At 48.9% G+C, this 19,576-nt stretch overlaps 1 protein-coding gene across 9 annotated transcripts in view; it reads left to right on the forward strand.

The window, feature by feature from the left end:
* Tenm4 (teneurin transmembrane protein 4) overlaps nt 1-19,576 on the forward strand; it is a 652,091-nt gene that overhangs the window by 598,335 nt on the left and 34,180 nt on the right. For all 9 annotated transcript variants that reach the window (XM_050154435.1, XM_050154436.1, XM_050154432.1 and 6 more), the window contains 5 exons: nt 618-879; nt 3,194-3,461; nt 5,203-5,346; nt 8,517-8,766; nt 17,992-18,224. In XM_050154435.1, the coding sequence (XP_050010392.1) occupies nt 618-879; nt 3,194-3,461; nt 5,203-5,346; nt 8,517-8,766; nt 17,992-18,224 (1,157 nt within the window). The remainder of the gene's footprint in view (nt 1-617; nt 880-3,193; nt 3,462-5,202; nt 5,347-8,516; nt 8,767-17,991; nt 18,225-19,576) is intronic.

Raw genomic sequence — 19,576 nt, forward strand, 5'->3', positions numbered from 1 at the left:
TTAATTTTAAAAGAGAGAATGAACTGTCTCAACGATAACAATCATGTACAGGAGCAATTGAAGAAGACACTCAAGTCAGCCTGTGATCTCCATACATGTTCATACACAAACACACACGTACACACATTTGCTCACATGCACACAGAAATAATCCACTCGAAAGTTTGGGCTTTTATAGATGGGAAAACTGAAGAGGCTGGCAGATTTACTCGTGGCCACTCTGTAGTTCATGGCGGTAAGGACTGGATTCAGGGCTCCCAGTGCCCAGGTAGCACCTGCTGAATCGCATTCTGCTGGCTCCTTAGTGGGCTCTGGCTCTTCACAGTGATAGCTCCAGGAGCTCTGTCGCAGGGGCTCCCCAGATGCCCTGGGTCCTGCTAAGCAGCCCCTGCTACTGTGCTTTGGCGTTTGTAACTACCCCCATCCCCCGCCAATCATTTTACAGCAACGGCTAGCTGTTTCCGGAGTCACTGTCACTAGTTGTGGCTGCAGTCCAGTCTCTGAACATTAGAGTGGCCCTCGACCAAGGACTCGGTCCCTTCCTGTGATCTTCTCACCCTTCACAATCTGACCGTTCTCTTCTTCCCCTTCCCGCTGCTGCTGTCCTCTGCCTGCAGCTTTGACCTGGTCACGAACGGCGGCATCTCCATCATCCTGAGATTTGAAAGGGCACCCTTCATCACGCAAGAGCATACCCTCTGGCTGCCCTGGGACCGCTTCTTTGTCATGGAAACCATCGTCATGAGGCACGAGGAAAACGAGATTCCCAGCTGTGACCTGAGCAACTTCGCCCGCCCCAACCCCGTGGTGTCTCCATCCCCCCTGACGTCCTTCGCGAGTTCCTGTGCTGAGAAAGGCCCCATTGTCCCAGAAATCCAGGTACTCGGGCTTCTTGACGATGTCAGGCCATTCTTTTATTTTATTTGGGGACAGAGGACAATCCCAGAGACAATGGAAACCAAGAAAGTCCCCCTACAGGCTTGGGCGAGACCGCAAAGGCCAAACCCCATAGTGGACATGGCATCAGATCACGAGGGCCATTTTACATGCCTGCCTACGGTCTGCCTGGCACACTAAGCCTTACAACAAATTCCTTGGTTCTTTCTACTCTGTCATCCTGGTCACCCTACCTTACTCATCCTCAGCGTTCAGAGTCTCACTTGTCTTGGTATTTCTGCTAAAAGTATAACAACCCAGTTTCTACACACAGGACTAAGCCATGGGACCCCAACTAGTAAGCATTTTAATAAAGAGTAAATAAGAAAAATGGAACATGTATTTTAATCTAATGAAAATGAAGATCAATTCTTTGCCAAGCAAAACCATGCTGAGTTGAATCTCCTCCATCACCCCCGGGTTGGATCTCCTCTGCCATCCCCAGTCTGATGTCTTCAGGCAGAAAAGAAGGTCCAAGGAGGAGGGGAAATGGCAGCGTAGAAGCCCAGAGAGGCCCAGGTCACCACCTGCCTGCCAAAGGAGACCTTCAGCAAAGTGCGTGTTGACAGATCGCCCTGGTGCTGGTGCAATAGAGCATTTATACACGCGCGCCCATGCGCATGTGTGTGTGTGTGTGTTTCACGTCTGGGTGAGCAAACCCATCTCACTGAGTGTGCCCTGTCGAGCAGCCTCCAGGGCTGGTCCCCAGCAAGGAAACAACCATTCCTGAATCCTCACTGTGCTCTGGGCAGAAAGCTCACTCCTTCTCAGAGATGCAGCGCCTGTCTCCCGTCTCAATAGCCAGGCTGACCTTTTGTATGCAATGCTTGTCAGCAGAGACAGGACTTGCTGGAGAGAAGTAATTTGTTACTCAACCCCGGCTCAGTTCCAGCCAGACATCTTTTCCCAGGAGCGGGGACTGTGGAACAAATGAGGTTCAAGGTCATCCCCTCTGTACAGTGCTCCCTGAGCCAGGTGCCTACAGGTTCGGCTGGGGCACAACCCTTGTTTATGGTCAGTGCCGCAAAACACATAAAAACAAACTCTTTGTTTTCCCAGCCCCATTGCCCGTTAGTTCTCACAAGTGCTGGGATGTGGAAACTGCCGTGGGCACATTAACGAAGGAAAATATTTATGAGAGCATCAGGCCAGCACTCAAGTGCCGCCCGAGCTCACCTGGGTGTGTAGCCTACCTCGCCTGGAACTATAAACTGTGGCCTGGGAAGACAGTGGTGGATTAATCCCAATCTATAGCATTTCCTGTATTCAAGAAAGAAGCGTAGACAAAATGTCTCTACCCTTCTTTGGAATAAACAGGATGAAAAAGGCCAAGTTCCTCTGTAAACACAGGGTAAATATAGCCCTCGTCCCTGAAATGGACTTGTTAGGCTCAGTTGATTTAATGTCCCCTTCTTGAGAAAGAGCCCAGAGCATCGAGCTGATGACAGTCCCCTGCGTTTGCCTTGTGGGTAATCGTCTGGAATCCGCTGACTGTGTCCACCTTCAGTCTGAGCCTGCCGCCTTCCCTGGAGTTGGGAGTTGGGAGCCAGTGTGCACGGAAACTCCATGTGGTCAACCCGAGCCCCCTGGAGACGAACTGGGACACTGGACCAGGGTCTCGCCAGGCTCGCAAGTGCTGCCTGATGGTGTGTTTGTTCAGCCCTGTGTGCTCTCTATTGACCTTCCTGGAAAGGACACGTTGAAACTATATCTCGCTTTAAGAACGCTTCAGACAGAAACCGTCTACCAGGCTCAGGCTGCTGTTTAGGTCAGTGCCTTCATGGCACCTCTGCTCTCTGTACCTAGATACCAGCCATACCACTGTCCTGCCTGATGGCAGTGATGGGCCAGGCACTTTGCATGTGTGGCCTTACCAGTGGTGACCCAGTGAGGAAGAGCGGATTCCCAGATTCTTGTGTTTTCGCTACTGACATAGCTCATGAATCGGAGGTGTGCGTTGCTGAGTAACCCATGGCCGCAATAAAATATCTTCATCCATGTTACACGAAGGGGGGGGACGGAGCCCAAGGCTCATGGAGGCGAGTTTGTTAATGCAGGTACACAGTGCAGGAACTGACCATAGAGACCAGGGATATTCCTCCTTTCCTCACCTTCCTGCTATTCCCCTCTCACCTCCTTCCCTTCCGCTTCCTCCTGTGCCCCGCGAACACCCAAAGTCCACAAGGTATTTGATGTCACTTCCCCTCCCCCCCATGACCTTCAGTGACACCCCTGCTGTGCTCTGTCTGTGCTGTAGGCCCTGCAAGAGGAAATCACCATTGCGGGCTGCAAGATGAGGCTGAGCTATCTGAGCAGCCGCACGCCTGGCTACAAGTCTGTCCTGAGGATCAGCCTCACACACCCCACCATCCCCTTCAACCTCATGAAGGTCCACCTCATGGTGGCCGTGGAGGGCCGCCTCTTCCGGAAGTGGTTTGCTGCAGCCCCTGACCTGTCCTATTACTTCATCTGGGACAAGACAGATGTCTACAACCAGAAGGTGTTCGGGCTGTCAGAAGCCTTCGGTAAGCCTCCCCTAAGTATCTGCGACACGGGTTCCACACGTCGGCAGAGACAGAGCAAAACCAGAGAGTGGCTTCCTTTGTGGATGTTCCTTTCTTCCCTCCTTCCTCTTTTCAGATCAAACCACCTAAGGCTTAATGGGGCAGTAAGACCTCAGTGGCCATCTATAATCTAGATTAACATTGGAAGACCCGGGTGTGCAAAACCCAAGCTTGAAAAGTAGTTAGAATCAGAACCGTCCTCAGGAAGCACTCTGGTGGTGTGTGTCCGGCTAAAGTACACCGTGTGCCAGAAAAGTAGAATATGTTATCTGGCCACCCCGCAATCGTCCTGCCGAAATCTAAAACGAAAATAAAGGCGCTACGGTTGGGCTGCTGCCATGTTTTCGGTTATAAGAGCTAAAGTCAAAGCTTGGTTTTCGGCCTCATGGTTGTTTTGACTGGTTGAGACAGGGCCTCCCTCCGTCACCCTGAGTGACCTCAGATTTTCCGTGTTGCACAGTCCGGCCTTGCACTCACCTGATTCCTGATTCAGCTTCCTGATTCAGCATGGCCTGGTGCTAAGATCGTAGGTGTGCGACACCATGCCCAGCTGGCCTCATGATTTTGTCTCCCAGCAGAGAGGTCACCTCTGGTAACTATCCTTACTACTGTCTTTAGGGATGAAACCAAAGTTGGCTGCCTCACCAGGATCTTGTACCTGGCAGGATGACCGCCCTTCCTGCTTCTGGGTTAGAGCAGGCTCCCAGGAGCTTCATCGATGGGCAGTCAGTAGTCACGATGCCCAACAAGATGTCAGAGGAGCAAAAGCCCAGCAAATTCCTTCACCTTGATCCCGATCCTCTTTCACGTGTCTTCAGATAGCAATAGCGGTTAGGAACCTGGAAGTTGTGCTGAGAAAGGGGAGGAGGGAGGGGAGAAGGAGTGGCAGGAAGTGAAGGGAGGCAGGAAGAAAACAAGAGGACCTCTGGAACTCTTGTTCTGTGGTTGTGCTGTGACACAGGCCAGTGTCACAACAAATCCTCACAGCCACGTCCTTTGGGGGATGCTGAGGTGACATCCCAAGGATGCAAAGATAGATGGAAGAAAGCTAGATTCATCCGGCTCTGCATTAAGATTTGTATCCCTACCCTGCATGCCAGGGCTCGCCAGGAGCAGAAATGCCACACCTCACTGTACACAGGCCCTTCTGTCATCTTCAAAAATAAAAACCAGGCCCTGTAGCCTTCTTCACTAAGATGAGCAGATTCAGAGCCCACTGGGAAGTTTCAAAAGGTCCATGCCATGAGATTCCAGTGTCAGGGTTCATTTGCTGAGACCATCATGGCCAGAGGCTTGGGGATATCTTCTAGCCCACTCCCCTGTTGCTGCAGGTGGGGCGCCGCCTCCCAGGGCAGCTGTGAACAGCCTTCAGAGGCCAACCAGCGGTTCATTCTTGTCTCAGTCTCATGGTTAGATGTTGGCAGCTGGAAAATAGTGCCCTCTCAGAGGAGCTACACAGAAAAGATGCTCTCCCAAGGCCGCTGCCTGGGCTTCCATAGAAGCCAAGCTCTTCTTCTTTAAAAATTGGCTTTAAGGGCCAGCGTCACTGTGTTGGTAATCCCTCATGGTTCTGTTGCCCAAGTCAAAGCATGGTCCTTCTCGTTCCTCTTCCATGAAAGACAATCAGAGGCCTTGCCTGTCTGCCTGAGGGTCAGGGCGGAGGCTCTGCTCACTCGTGTCCTTTCCTCTTGTGTCCCTGCAGTTTCCGTGGGTTACGAATATGAATCCTGCCCAGATCTGATCCTGTGGGAGAAAAGGACGGCAGTGTTGCAGGGCTATGAGATCGATGCCTCCAAGCTGGGGGGCTGGAGCCTGGATAAGCACCACGCCCTGAACATCCAGAGTGGTGAGTGGAACCATGGGAGTCCTTGAGCTGAGGTGGCACCTTCTCCGCTAGCCCAGGGAGCCTAAAACAAGGCATACAGTGAATAACATGGGTGCCAAGGTGATCCTGCAGAAGGTTGTCAGCAATGCCAGCAAGGCATGGGAGAAGCACTTCATTGCCATCAAAGCGGCAACCGAGGGAGGAGCCTGGGCAGCATCCCAGAGGATCTGGGACTAGCCCAGAGTGTCACAGAGTAGATTCTCCAAGAGGGCAGGGCAGGAGTCAAGGCACTGAGTTCAGAGCAAGAGGACTTGCAGAGAGGGGCCATTGTAATGTGAGCCGAGAGTGAGAGCAAAGGAAGAGCTTCCCAGGCACAGGCACAAGCAGCTGGAACCCAGGGTCAGAAAATTAGGACTTGAGGCTTGATCCAGAGTAGATGTCAGTCACACGTGTCCTTGAGGAACTGCCATGTGCCACGGTAAGTACGTTACCTATCTCCCGCCTCTTCTAAAAGTAGAGGAAATGCTTGTCAGTCCCATGGCACGTTTAAGAGGGAGAACTTGAAAAACTAAATCAGAATGTAGAATAAAAGACGTTCACATCCCCCTGAGTCTTTAAGATAAGAGCAAAGGGAAGGAACTTGACACGCAATGAAGTCAGAGAATGAGAATCCCGATTTGTGTTGTATGCTGATAGAGAAACAGGTAAACAGAGTCACAGGGCAGAGCAGGGAGTTCAGAACTGACCCGGGGTCAGCATGAACCTGTGGTGAACAGAACAGTTTCGGAGGAGAAACTCAAACGGCCAGCAGATACGAGAAACTGTTAACATCCGTGGCCATCAGCACATGAAAATCCAAACACAGTCAAAGTCCATCTCACCCCAGCCAGAGCGGCCAGCATCCAGAAGATCAACCTGGCAGGCAGGGGCAGGGTGCGTAGCAGGAGGGGGGTGTGCTCAACATCCAGTACATACTTACGTTTTCAGTACTTTAAATAAAATGGAGAAGAGAAAATAACAGTAGTGGAGAGGACACAGGAAAGGGACCCTCTATACACTGCGGGCAGGGATGTAGGTGAGTATTACCGCTACCGAAACCAGTACGGAAGGCCCTCAAACAGCTAAAATCAGAACAACCAAACGGGTAGATCCCCCCAAAGAATGTAATTCACCCCAGCATCGCGATCCCTAAGTATCACGGTTACTGCCATACTGTTCACAATAGCCACATCATGGAACCAGTCCCTCAGTAGATGAATAACTGAAGAAAATGTGTCTTAGATAACGGAGTCTTACTTAGCCACAACAAAGAACAAAATTACATTATTAACGGGGAAATGGATAGAACCGAAGATAATAGTGTTAAGTAAAATAAACTAGTTTCAAATACCTTGTTTTTCTCATGTGACAAAGCTAGGTTTTTTTTTTCTTTCTTTCTTACAAGATGTAAAAAGACACATATCTGTTTAGGAACAAAGTGAGAATCAAGGTTACTGGGGAAAAGAGAAGGCAATTGAGAAGCCGATGGGTTAAAGTACATTGTGTGTGTATGAAGATAGGACAAGCCAAAAACTAGGTGTGACTAGGTTTTTAGGATTTTCTAAAATCCTAAAAAGGCACAAACTTGCACTTGGAAAAGCAATGGGATAGACTATGTACAATTTAACTCATCCAATAAAGGACACAGTTTGGGCAAAGCTAAAGGTCACACTAAGAAAGGAGATTCCTGTGACCTGTGTGACCCCCAGCCCCAGTCAGACACCATGGCATGGACACAGGTGCAGCACAGGCAGGGTCCAACCCAGAGGCCCTGGTAATACAGCGATGATAAAGGATGGCTAAGAATCAAGAGACAGTGTGGATGCGTGAGGAAGAAGACAGGCATGGAAGTCAGTCCTTTCCCTTGGTTGGTTGGGGAAACTGAGGCTCCAGGGCACAATGAGTTATGAAGACCCTGGAGATCTCTACAAGTTATAGGATCAGCCTGTCAACTGAAAAACCAGGCAAAACCCTGGGTCCGTGTTGCTGAGCAGAGTCTGCGTTTCCCTCATTGATTTCTATAAATATTTATTGGTATTCATGTTGTGTTGGATTCCGTGGTAAGCACTGGGGATGCAGAAATGACAGAGACATAATCTCTACACTTAAAACGAGATTGGTGGAAAGAGAAAAGCAAGCCTGTGTACCTGAGAAACTGTGGTACACAGATGTGGATGGAGCCTGAGAGAGATGCGTTAGCCAGAATGGTCAAGAGCTGCATTCTGGGGCTGAAGAGATAGCCCTCAGTTAAGAAAGTGTTGGTCTTGCAAGCACAGGGACCTGAGTTCCATCCCCAGAACCCAAGTAAAAAATGCCAGAAGAAGGCTGGGCACTGGAAAGATGGCTCAGCCATTAGGGGCCCATGCTTTTGTAGAGGGCCTGGGTTTAATTCCCAGTGCCCACACAATGGCTCACAGCCACCTGTAACTTCAGTTCCGGGGAACCCAATGCCTTCTTCTGGCCTCTTCAGGCACCAGGCACACATGTGGTACACATACATACGTGTAGGCTAAACACTCATATACAGAAAGTCTGTCTTTTAAAATGCCAGGCATGATAGGATATGCTTGCCAGTCAAACCTAGAGAGGAGGAGATGGGCTCACTGGGAATCCCTCACCTGCCTAGTCTACTTGGCAAGATCCAGGACATGAGAGGCCCTGCACCAAAATTACCAGGAGGGTAGCACCTGAGGAAGGGTGACAGAATTTGTCCTGTGGTCTCCAAGTGCAACTGCATACACCTGCACACATCTAAACATGTACGTGCATGCACACATGCACACACAGAGAGAGAGAGAGAGAGAGAGAGAGAGAGAGAGAGAGAGAGAGAGAGAGAGAGAGAGAGAGAGAGAGAGAGAGAGAGAGATATTCTGGGCCTGCCCGCTTCTTGTCCGTGGGGCCTTGGCTAAATTACTGGTCTGTTCCGTCCATCACGGCAATGGTAACAGTACAGCCTCATAGGCCTAGGGTGAGAATCTGGTAGGTAAACCGTGGAGCCTCTCAGCTTCCCCTGGGTTTCACTATGGTAAGACAAGCCTGGACAAGGCCTCCCTCCTATACTTTGCAGAAGTCACAATAACATTGACCAATCCAAGGAAGAGGGACCCAGTCCCTGGCCCCTCACTGACGCTGGCCTCCTTTCCTCATCCCAGGCATCCTACACAAAGGGAACGGAGAAAACCAGTTCGTGTCCCAGCAGCCACCCGTCATCGGCAGTGTCATGGGCAATGGGCGCAGGAGGAGCATCTCCTGCCCCAGCTGCAATGGGCTTGCTGATGGCAACAAGCTCCTGGCACCCGTGGCGCTCGCCTGTGGCTCTGACGGGAGTCTCTATGTGGGAGACTTCAATTACATCCGCAGAATCTTCCCTTCTGGAAACGTCACCAACATCCTGGAGATGAGGTATGGAAGGGGATTCCTTCCCTGGGATTCCTAGCAGTGTCCCTTGCCATCATGAGGCCCAACAGCCTTCCCTGTGGGGACCAGAGAAGGAGGCCATGACAGAGCCACACCTATGGGCTAGGGGGGCTTTTCACTTCCCAGCTCCGTCAGGCACTGCCTCCCGTGCTCTGAGATAAAGACACAGTGAGTTGTCTTTCACATCCAGATGACATGGAAGGCTTCTGACAACCGAAAGTTAGTCCCCTTGGAGCCACTGTACCCTCTTTCTGCGCTTACCTGATAGAATGGGCTACAGGAGTCTTCTAAGATCCAAGGACACACAGCAAGCAAATGTCACCACATTTGGTCCCAGTCCCTTAGTGTTCCTCAGAAGCGGTTAGCTCTGTCCAGCCAGGGCTGAGGTAAAGTGAGGCCCAGGGCTGATGCAGGCTGGACCTGTCTGCTCCTTAGGGGCAGCAGAGCCCCCAGACTCTCAGCCCTGACCATGAGTGATGGAGCGCTGAGACCCCACGTCCAGCTGGAGACAGCTCGACTTTGCGTTTTTCCCAAGTCCCTATGATACCTTTCTGCTGGCTTAGCAGCTACACAGGAGTCTGCTAATATTTTAATTACCATCTGTGGCCCCATGGCCCTCCACAGTCAGTGCCCTACTGGCCACCCAGGCCACAGCCTGCAGGGACTACTGGCTCCGCTGCCTCAGCTTGGCCCTGGCTGAGATATGCAGATTTAAACTAAGTCTCTGTTGTTCTGTTTGCCAACAAGGACTTGTAGGTCAGATGTGGGGGTGAAAGCCTGCTAGATCAGAGGGACTGGGAAGCAACCAGCTGGCCTTCCTTTTGGGCCAGAGACCCAGGAAGAGAAGAATCTCTCTGCTCACCCCAAACCAAAAAGAAGGTCAAAACTCCATGGTCCCGCCCTACTCTTTCCTATGTGTCTCTCTATCCGTATTCCTGGTTCCTCCAGATTCTCTATGGGTAGTTCCAGTCAACTAGTTGCTGTCTCTAAACTAAGGTTGACTTTTATTAATTAACACAAATGCAAACTCAGGGTTCACAGCGTGATCAAATATCCCACAACATCCATAAACCAGGTCTCTTTGGAACTAAAGCCCTGCTCCAGGGTGGGCTCTGCCGTGAGAGAGAAGACACACTTCAGAGACAGGGGAGTCCCACTCTCAATTCCAAAAGAAATTGCAGGAAGTTTGTTTTTTACAGCTATTTTGGGGCAAAAAAAATTCACCTCTATCCTGGTTTGGAACCACATGAGCAAGGCATGCTTGGGATGGAAATGCATCCTCCAAAGAGTACGAATGGGCAGATAGCGTCCCACTGGTCACCAGTGCAGGAGCTCTGGAAAGTACGAACCATAATCACCCTTTGGCAGTTAACGAAAAGCAGACACGGGGGATTTAAAGTGTGTATCCATCTAAAATGGTACACCCAAGCCTAGGAGACCACTACCCAGCCCTGCCCCCACTGAAGAGTGGTCACCTGGCACAGTGTGAAGTGTTCCATCTTATAAAGCTCTTCCCTGCCAAATGAATCTCATTCCACAGCTCACATGTAAAAGGAGGCCTCCCGTTTTCATATCCCCCAAACAAGACCGCCCGTTTTCCCTCCCTCCCACCACTGTTGAGGATCTCTTGAGACTGCAAGAGGGAAAAGAAGGAATAAGTGAGCTTAGGAAAGGAAACGCGGTATGGAGCCATCCAAACATCTTCCGCCCATCTTTCCCTGGTGGCCCCTTTTCTCTGGGTCACCCCCTACCTAACTGAACTCATTCTCCAACCCCATGCCATATTCTGAGTAGGCTCGCCACGTTTCTAAAGCTTCCATAGGAAAGCACACCTTGCAGAGACCTGGAGCAGCAAGCCTGTGTATCTCTGGGTGTATGTCTGTCCAGGGAAGAGAATCCACTGCCCCTATGTGGTCTGAGCCCCTGCTAAGGCAGCAACACTGTAATTGGCCTATGTTCTTCCCAAAGCCAGCAGTAGGGTGCAGGTGGAGCTGGGGCCCTTCTGAGCTGTGTAGCTGTTTGTAAGTGATCTCACTGACAGAGTATCCAATATAAAATGTATCAGTGTCATGGCCGCTAAGTCTTTATTTATCACCGTGTTGTATAGTAGCAGTAGCGTTGCTGTCAAGTTTTCAGCTGCTAATAATGCATCTAACCCTGCTGCTAACACCTCCTTCTCTCTTCTGTTCCCTGCTCTCCTGTCTTCTGTCAGAAATAAAGATTTCAGACATAGGTAAGCCAACCAGTGGAGAATTTCCTGCCTCTCCCCTGTCTTGCTGTTGCATGCTGTATGGTAAGCCCCACTTGTCAAGCCCAGACGGCTCAAGGGCAAAGGAGCCCTGTGTGGTTAGAAGCTGATAGGGGATAATCGGTTGCGACCACAACACCCCACAAATTGTGGTGGGGGTAGGAGGGCGAAGATCTGAACTCCTTTGACCTGTGGCAAAGTGAGGTCCCCATAGTCTGTAGATGTGACAGACTGGAGTAAAGGGGAGAACTTGAGAGGCACAGCCTGATTAGTCCTTAGAATAACACATCCTCTATTGAGTTCAAGGACCATGGTAGGGAGTGCCAAACCATCTTACTGAGGGGAAGACTATGAAAACAGACAGATTCTAGACTGCAGAGTCAGAGCACTGGCAATGCCAGTGACCCCTTTCAGAGGCTCTTCCAGGCAGGACATCACAGTGACTTCGTGCAGAGGACAGTCCTCACACAGAACTGTGTCCGTGTGTAGACTAGATTGCCGACCATGATCAGACAGAGCTATGTTTTGTGCAGCCTCAGGGGAGACTCTCAGGTTTCTGGTGCATAGGATGGTCCTAGGTTGGGGTAAAAGAAGGCTCTTTGGGGAATGATGAGACAGACAAAGCCTTCACTACCAGTCCTTATTAAATTTACCTCTCTATATAACTATATGTGAGTAGGAATGGATGTGCATATATTATTTTAAATTATAATTCATATGTGTAGATTATTTACTATATAGCAGAGAGTTAGACAATGTGCATGGATGCCATCTTATATCTGAGCCACCCTGTGAGGTTGACATCTGTGATTATAGCCAGTTTATCGGCAAGGTTAGTGACATTTCCCAGTAATACGACCCTGAAGTAATTGTTTCATCTTTCATTATTTTTATCTTATGGTTATTAAAAATTATTCTAGGGAACAAAAAAGGATCTCTTCGAATTAGTCAGCATTTTCAGGCCCAGAAAGAAGTTCCAGAAATTACTATGGGAAAATGTTACTAGTGATTTTAATAACTGTTACAGTCTCTATACACTGGCTTTGTAATTAGCATACTACAATTTACCATAATTAAGATAATCATGATGATAAGATGTCGCCGTCTTTCCACATAAAGGAAATTAGTCCTTTTACAACCAAGGACACATATAAGAAGATAAATTCAGCAGAAATCAGGACCAAAAGTAAAAGCTAAGAACAACAACCATGGTCAGACCTTAAACTCCTTAAGTCATGGCAGCCAGAGTAACCGTGGAGACAGCTCTTTCCTGGTTCACACTGTCAGCAGTGGGAAACGAGCCCTTCCCAGTGCAGAAGTAGCCTGTGTTCACACTGAAGCCAATGCCCAGTGAGCTCCGAATGGAGGACACTGAACTGTTCACTGGTCTGTCCTCTCAGTTTCTGTATTGCAGAGGTACTCTTCATGTGTATCTTACGTTAAAACCCGGCATTTAGCATTGAACCATTCAGTCCATGGTGACATCTCTCTGGGACGTGCCTGTGGTACTGGCAGACTCAGCTGAGAAGCCTTGTGCTGTGTGGCATTCGCTGATCAGTCAGCCTTTCTGGTTTCTGTTCACGTCACCTATCAGTTAGAAAAGTTGTGATTGTCTCTGTGTGTGGATGTATCCCGCACGCATATATGTATGGGCGTGTGTACTTCTGACGTTCAGTGATTTTTTTTATGAATGTGCATTGCTATTTTGCCTATATGCATGTCTGTGCAAGGGTGTTGAATCCCAGAGTTACAGACAGCTGTGAGCTGCCATGTGGGTGCTGTGAACTGCACCTGGGTCCTCTAGGAAAGCAGAAAGTGTTCTTAACTGCTGAGCCGTCTTTCCAGTTCCTTCAGTGATCTTTTGGTATAGCCATGATACAGGGTCAAGAACAGGGCCTGTCTTCTTTCTACCTGTTGTTTTCTCAGGGGAGAAAAATCTGTCTCCATAGTGAACTACAGTGGAACCAGAGTGGAAAGGGGGCTGGCCCATTGCCAGCCACTTTCCTAAGATAATAAACCTGGGTTCCAACTGTGATTTTTTTTTTTGGACTAGTATCTCACTATTAGCAAATCCCTGCTTCTCTCTGAGCCTCCGTGACCCCTGTAGCTCGATTAATAAAAACCCAGAGACAGAAATTGGGGTTCAACGTGAAGGTCAGAAGGGCAAAACAGCCAGCCACTTGCTCTTACCTCTACCTCAGTCTGAAATGGTGATCCCGCCTCTAGGAATCTCAGAATGAGGCTGTGTCTGAGGGCTGTCTCCTCCCGTTTTATATTCCTCTCTAGGGCTGGGATTAAAGGTGTTCACCACTACTGCCCAGTTTCTACGCCAAACTAGTGTGGCTACTGGGATTAAAGGTGTGTGCTACCACTGCCTGGTCTGTAAGACTCGTCAGTGCAACTGTTTTACTCTCTGAATTTCAGGCAAGCTTCATTTATTAAAATACAAATGAAACATCACTCCGGTTTTCTCTACTGGAAATTGGATAGATTACAGAAGTTTTAGAAGTTTATCTTCTTCCTCGCTGCTTCTGTTTCTCCCAGTAGCAGCGTTTGGCTCCAAGGGAACCCTGGCCCCTGTGTGTGTGTGCTGCCAGGATAGACTTTTCTCTGTCTATTAGCATCATGCCCCCTGCTGTCGTGGGCGTTCCCAGTAGCCATAGCCCCCTCAGCATCTGAGCTGTGGATCTGTTCAGGAAATAAGCATCCTTATCTCTTCCATGGTTTCCTCCCCAGAGTCAGGAGAACTGTCGGAAGTCTGTTCTTAGAAGTAAGCATAAATATAATCTCCCTCAAACCAAGCTGCACACAGAGTACTAACACAAAGGAGCCCCTAACTGTCGTGGAAAATAGATCGACAGGATGGTTTCATGTCAAGAAGATGTAGCTTCTCTATTATGTACTAGCATAAATATTCTAGAGTCTTCTCGGTGTTACCAGAGATTCTCTTAAAAGCCGCCATTTGGGTCTGGGGACATATCTTAGATAGTAGAGCACTTGGTTAGTATTTCTTGAATTCCTGGGTTTGATCCCTAGCCCCACAGAAACTAGCATGGCGATCTAGGCCTCTAATCCCAGCCCTTGGGAGACAGAAGAAGGACCAGAAGTTTAAGACCGTTCTTGGCTACACAGTGGGTTCTAGGTCCCCCGGAATATATGACCCCGTCTCAAAGACAAAAACAAGCAGCCACCATTTATTAACCATCTCGGTTTTTATCATTACAGACATGATATGGGGAGGCTTATACTCTTCATGTACTTCCAATAGTCCTTGGAAGTGGATTGATCACTCCCATGTCTCAGATACAAACACAGTCTAAGTGGAGATGCAGTCCTACCCAAGCAAACGTCAGGGTTTGAACCTTTGCCTGTCTGGCTCAAGCACTCACGTCTGTCTACTAGTGGTAAAAAGCAAACTAGTTTCTTTCAGGGCTGCATCCAGAGTGGTTTAACAAGGCTCACACAAAGCCCTGGGTTTTATCCCCAGCACCAAATACAGCCAGTTTGGTGGTACACGGCTATAATCCTAGCATTTGGGAGGCAGGGCAGGACAATCCCGAGTTCAGGGATAGCCTCAGCTACATGGTGAATTTGATGCTGAGTTCAGGGATATCTTTATTTATATGATGAGTTTGATGTTTAGCCTGGGATAAATGAGCCCCTGCCTCAAAACAAACAACCCTCGTGTGTATGTATGTGTGTGTGTCTATGTGTGTGCACCTGTCTTTATGTGTGTGTGTCTATGTGTGTGCGCCTGTGTGTCTGTGTCTGTGTGTCTATGTATGTGTGGCTGTGTGTATGTATGTGTGTATATATGCATGCATGTATGTATGTATGTCTCTAAAGGCCAGTGTGTGGGCAGAGCAGAGACCTGACCATTGGACAGCTGAAGGAGACACAACATTTTATTGACTTGCCCCAGTTAAACCTTCACCGTCTCCATCCAGAACAAGCATTTTCTTCTACGCTGACCACCAGATAAGCATAAGTAATGCAACCATAGCTTTTAAAGAGCCTGGAATAATCCTGCCAAGGCCGCCTTCTCCCGGAATTCACCCATTTGAGAAGCTCCACACAGGTGACATTTCTCCAGGACTCAGGGCCATGTGAGCTGGAAACTCAAGGGGCTAATCTAAGTGGACAGGGCCTCCACCAGCCTCCCTCGGGGTCCTCTTCCTGCCAAGGTAGATAGTAGCCGTTTATCAAGAGTGATGTGCACAGAAATGAAATAGTCCCCCTGCCTCCTGGCTGTCACAGGGAAGCTTGGAGCCCAGGATGCTCCAGCGTGACAAAGCAGGATCTAAGGTCACTGCATTTTTATTAAGCCAGGATCAGGGTTGTCTGGGAAGATTAATTCTGTGCCACCGTCTAAGTCCCAGGGGGACATCTCAAGATAAACAGGATGTCTGGGCTATTTCACCAACCCCACGGGAAGTAAAGGAAAGCTAAGTGATTTCAATGCAAGCCCCACCTAAATAAGCCGCACATGGCCATGTTGTCTACTGAAGACAAGCTGCTGGGGAGGGGGGGGCTCGGAAGCTGCGTGTCGACCACTGGGCCTGCGGAAGAGAATTTCCCCTTTGATGGGTAGAATGGAAGACATATAAATAGTCATGGCCTCGTGTTTCGTTTGAGATATTAACTAGCATGAACCCTAGGGCACACAAGAAAACAGCCAGGGAAGTTTGCCAGGAAAGGTCCCTGAGTGGGCGCCTGGAGAGTAAGTGGCAAAGGGAAACAGGGAAGAAGAGTGGGTGCAGGCAGGGTCAGACACACTGGGGGGCCTGCTGTGGGTGTTCCTAGGACGGGAAGTCTGAGAGAGAAGCCTGAGGCACATCAGGTTTGGAGACCCGTGCTTCCTCCGAAACATGGGAGGAGAATCATACATGATGAAACATGGTAATGACCTGGTGGGATGTGGGTCAACTAAAGAAGACCTGGGCAGGAAGAGGATGCTACCCTCATTCACAGAGAGGCACTGGGAGAGTAGTAGAGGCTGGAGAGGAAATGCCACCCAGAACAGCATGTCTTATTAGTGGAACTCAAGAAGAAAACAGTAAGAGAGCCAGTTTGTAAAATGAAAAGTTTTCCCAAAGGACCCGGGATTAATCTCTCTGCCTGATAAGTGTACAATATTGAGATGTCATTTGAGGGACCAGTGAGTAGTTAAACTACACAAAAGAGCTGAAAGCTGACGTCAGTGCACTCCCCGTGGCGAGCCCAGAACTCATGCACGCTAGGCTTGAAGGAAGCTGTAATCAGGGCTACTAAGCAGCAGGATTTGGCCTGTGGGAGAAGCCTACATCATCTCCCGTGTGCTGTGCGTCACTGCACATTTGACACGCGTGGTTTCATAAGAATGTTCCCAGTTTGTAAGCAAGCGCTAACACTCCCATCTTCTAGCTGAAGGAAGCGGGAGGTCCAAGGGCCGCATAACACACCCAAGTTTCAGAGCCCACCTCGGAATGGAGACTGAGCTGGCTTCGTACCCTGAACACTTTCCCCAGCCTCTGGCTAGGATGCTGCGTCCCTTTCGTGTCTGCGTGGTCTGGCTTTCCTGTTACCAGAGTCCAGTTTTTGTGCCTTTCTTTCAGAAACAGGACCCCCAACAGCACCATGCCGGCTCTGTTTCTTTCTCCTGAAGTTCCCTGCAGATTAGAAACTGATCCTGCATCCCATTTATGGCTGACTGCAGTAGGGAGACACCTGGGCTCCTGATTAAGTCCATCGTGGGGAGCAACAGGAAATGGGGTGGACATGGAAGGAGGCAGGTCTAGCCAGTGTCTTACATGTCAGTCCCTAGATGGAACTGGAAGTCGCTGTGGTGCACGCCTTTAATCCCAGCACTCAGGAGGCTGAGGCAGGCAGATCTCTGTGAGTTCAAGGCCAGCCTGGTCTACAAGAGCTAGTTCCGGGACAGGCTCCAAAGCTACAGAGAAACCCTGTCTCGAAAAACCAAAAATAAATAAATAAATAAATAAAAATCTTGAGAGAAAGGCTTGTTTAAAATTCTTGGGTTGTTGTTTAAAGCCACCCACCTGCATGTTCCTATCTTGAATGAGAATGAGCCGTCTCCTATGAAAAACTTCATTGATAATCTTTTTAAGGAAACATGCCGAGACTAGAGGGATGGCTCAGTTATTAAGAATACCTGCTGTGCTTCCAGAGTACTAGGTTCAATTTCCAGCTCCCACATGGCAGCTCACAGCAGTCTGTGACTCGCATTCCAGGGGATCTGATGTCCTCTTCTGGCTTCTGTGGGTACTGCACACACAAGTTGACATACATCCACATAGGCAAATCACAAATACACATAAAAGAAAAGAAGAAAAGAAAGCATGAGCTCAGCGTTTGATAGAGGCATTAGCCATCAAGAGGCCTGATGGGGTTTTTGGCATATGTATGCATATATGCATGGTGTGAGGGCACATGTATGTGCAGGTAGGCATCAGATATGTGTACATGCATGTAGAAAGCAAAGGACAAGCTTGGGTGGTGCTTCTCAGGCACCATAGAACCTTCTCTTTGTTGTCAGTCTCTCAGTGGCCTGGAGCTCACCAAGGAGTGCAGGCTAGCTGGCCACTGAGCCCAGGAGTCGCCAGTCTCCTCCTAAACACTGTGATTACTTGAACATGTTCCCACCACTGGATTATTGTTTTCTAACATGGGTTCTGGGTGCTGAACTCAAGTCCTGGCACTTGCCAGGCAAACACTTTACCGACTGAGCTGCGTCTCCAAGCTAGACAGAGATTTTGCATTAGTAACTGAAGGGGAGAGGGGGGATCGTTAGGCAGAGCTCTCAGGTGACCAGCAATAAAGACAGCATCCTCGTAAGAGCATCTTTCCTAGAATCAAATGAGGTCTGGCACACTCAGGGTGGTACGGCCATAGTTGTGCTTTACATTTCCAGCTGACGATGGCAAGATGAAAAACACTCACCCTAGCCCTGCCTTCTCTTGCAGCCACAGCCCAGCACACAAATACTACCTGGCTACAGACCCCATGAGCGGGGCCGTCTTCCTGTCTGACACCAACAGCCGGCGGGTCTTCAGGATCAAGTCCACCACGGTGGTGAAGGACCTAGTCAAGAACTCCGAGGTGGTGGCGGGGACTGGGGACCAGTGTCTCCCCTTTGATGACACTCGCTGCGGAGATGGCGGGAAAGCCACAGAAGCCACGCTCACTAATCCCAGGGGTAAGGCCTCACATTTAAAACCATACCATTTGTTTGGTGTTGAATATATATATATATATATATGTATATATATATTTCAGTCAAATATATTTTATATGATATATAATGTTACAATTATATATTATATGATATATAATAGAAATGTATAAGTAGATTAAATATAATATATATTATGTATATAATAGGCAATCATCAGCAAGAGGCCTCAGAGACAGAGAGTGCACAGGGGATCTGTGGTAATTCCACAGTTCCCTGCCGGAATCCACCCCGGTTAGCAATGCCTGTCTGTGTTCGTCTTTTTTTTTTTAATGTCTGTGCACACTAGTCAGTGCAGTCAAACAAGATGAAACCACATCAAGTACACTGTCCAGTAGGCTGCTTTTGTCTAAACGACACAACGTGACTTCTCCGGGACAGTAAGCAGCTTCCTGGCTACTCATTTTTCGTGGCCGTGTAAGGTTCTTACAAACCGATGCCCCATCCCTTGCAGGCTTTCTCAGTTACTGCCACTCCAGGGCACTGTCCTGTGCCTTCCTTGTATGGACGGTAGACTCAGTCTCTAACTCTCCATTCCTCACGCATTTACCAAGTGCACAGAGCTTCGTAGGATACTGCAAAGCTCACTGGAGCAGAATAAATGAATCTTGGATGGGAAGCACTCTGATAGGAGCAAGGAGACACAGGCCCTGAGATGTAAGAAGGAAGGGCTATGTTTGGTGTTCTAAACCAAGAGACCTGTTTGCCTGGAGACTCAGGAGGCCTGACAGGAGAGACGCCATCATTGCCAGCGAGCATCCTCCAGAAGAGCATTTACAATGTTGCAAACGAGATAGCCAGAAACTTCCAGCCTCTAAACCTCAGGCCCACTTAAGAAAATGAGGATAATAATACCCTCTGTACCTACCTCCTAAGACTGTTCTGGGGGTCAGAGTTGATACATTTCACATGCTGCCTGTAAAACTGTTAGAAATGGTTACATTGTTAAGGAGCACCAGGTTTCAAATCAAAGCAGTAGAGTTCAGAAAACTCGTGTATGCAAATTCAGGCTTTGCCATCCAATAACTGTGTGATGTCGGGCAAGTTGTTGAACCTCTCTGAACCTCATTTGCCTCCTCTCTATTACAAGGTCATAATCCAGCTGAAATGTCAGGAATACAAATGTCTACTAGGGACAGCTAGATGCACAAGAAACGTAACAGCAGAGGAGATCCCCATTACTGCCATTATAGTGTGTTATGTAATCACGCAGATGCGCCGGGATAGCACCATGACAGGTTGTCTCCCTAACTAATGGAATAGTCAGGTGATAGCTGCAGGGGAAGTATTGTGTCGCCAAGGGTTAAATTCCCTCT

Source organism: Alexandromys fortis, unplaced genomic scaffold (genome assembly GCF_014885135.2).
Source record: "Alexandromys fortis isolate MF-2015 unplaced genomic scaffold, M_Fortis_MF-2015_v1.1 scaffold_77, whole genome shotgun sequence".
Lineage (NCBI taxonomy): Eukaryota > Metazoa > Chordata > Mammalia > Rodentia > Cricetidae > Alexandromys > Alexandromys fortis.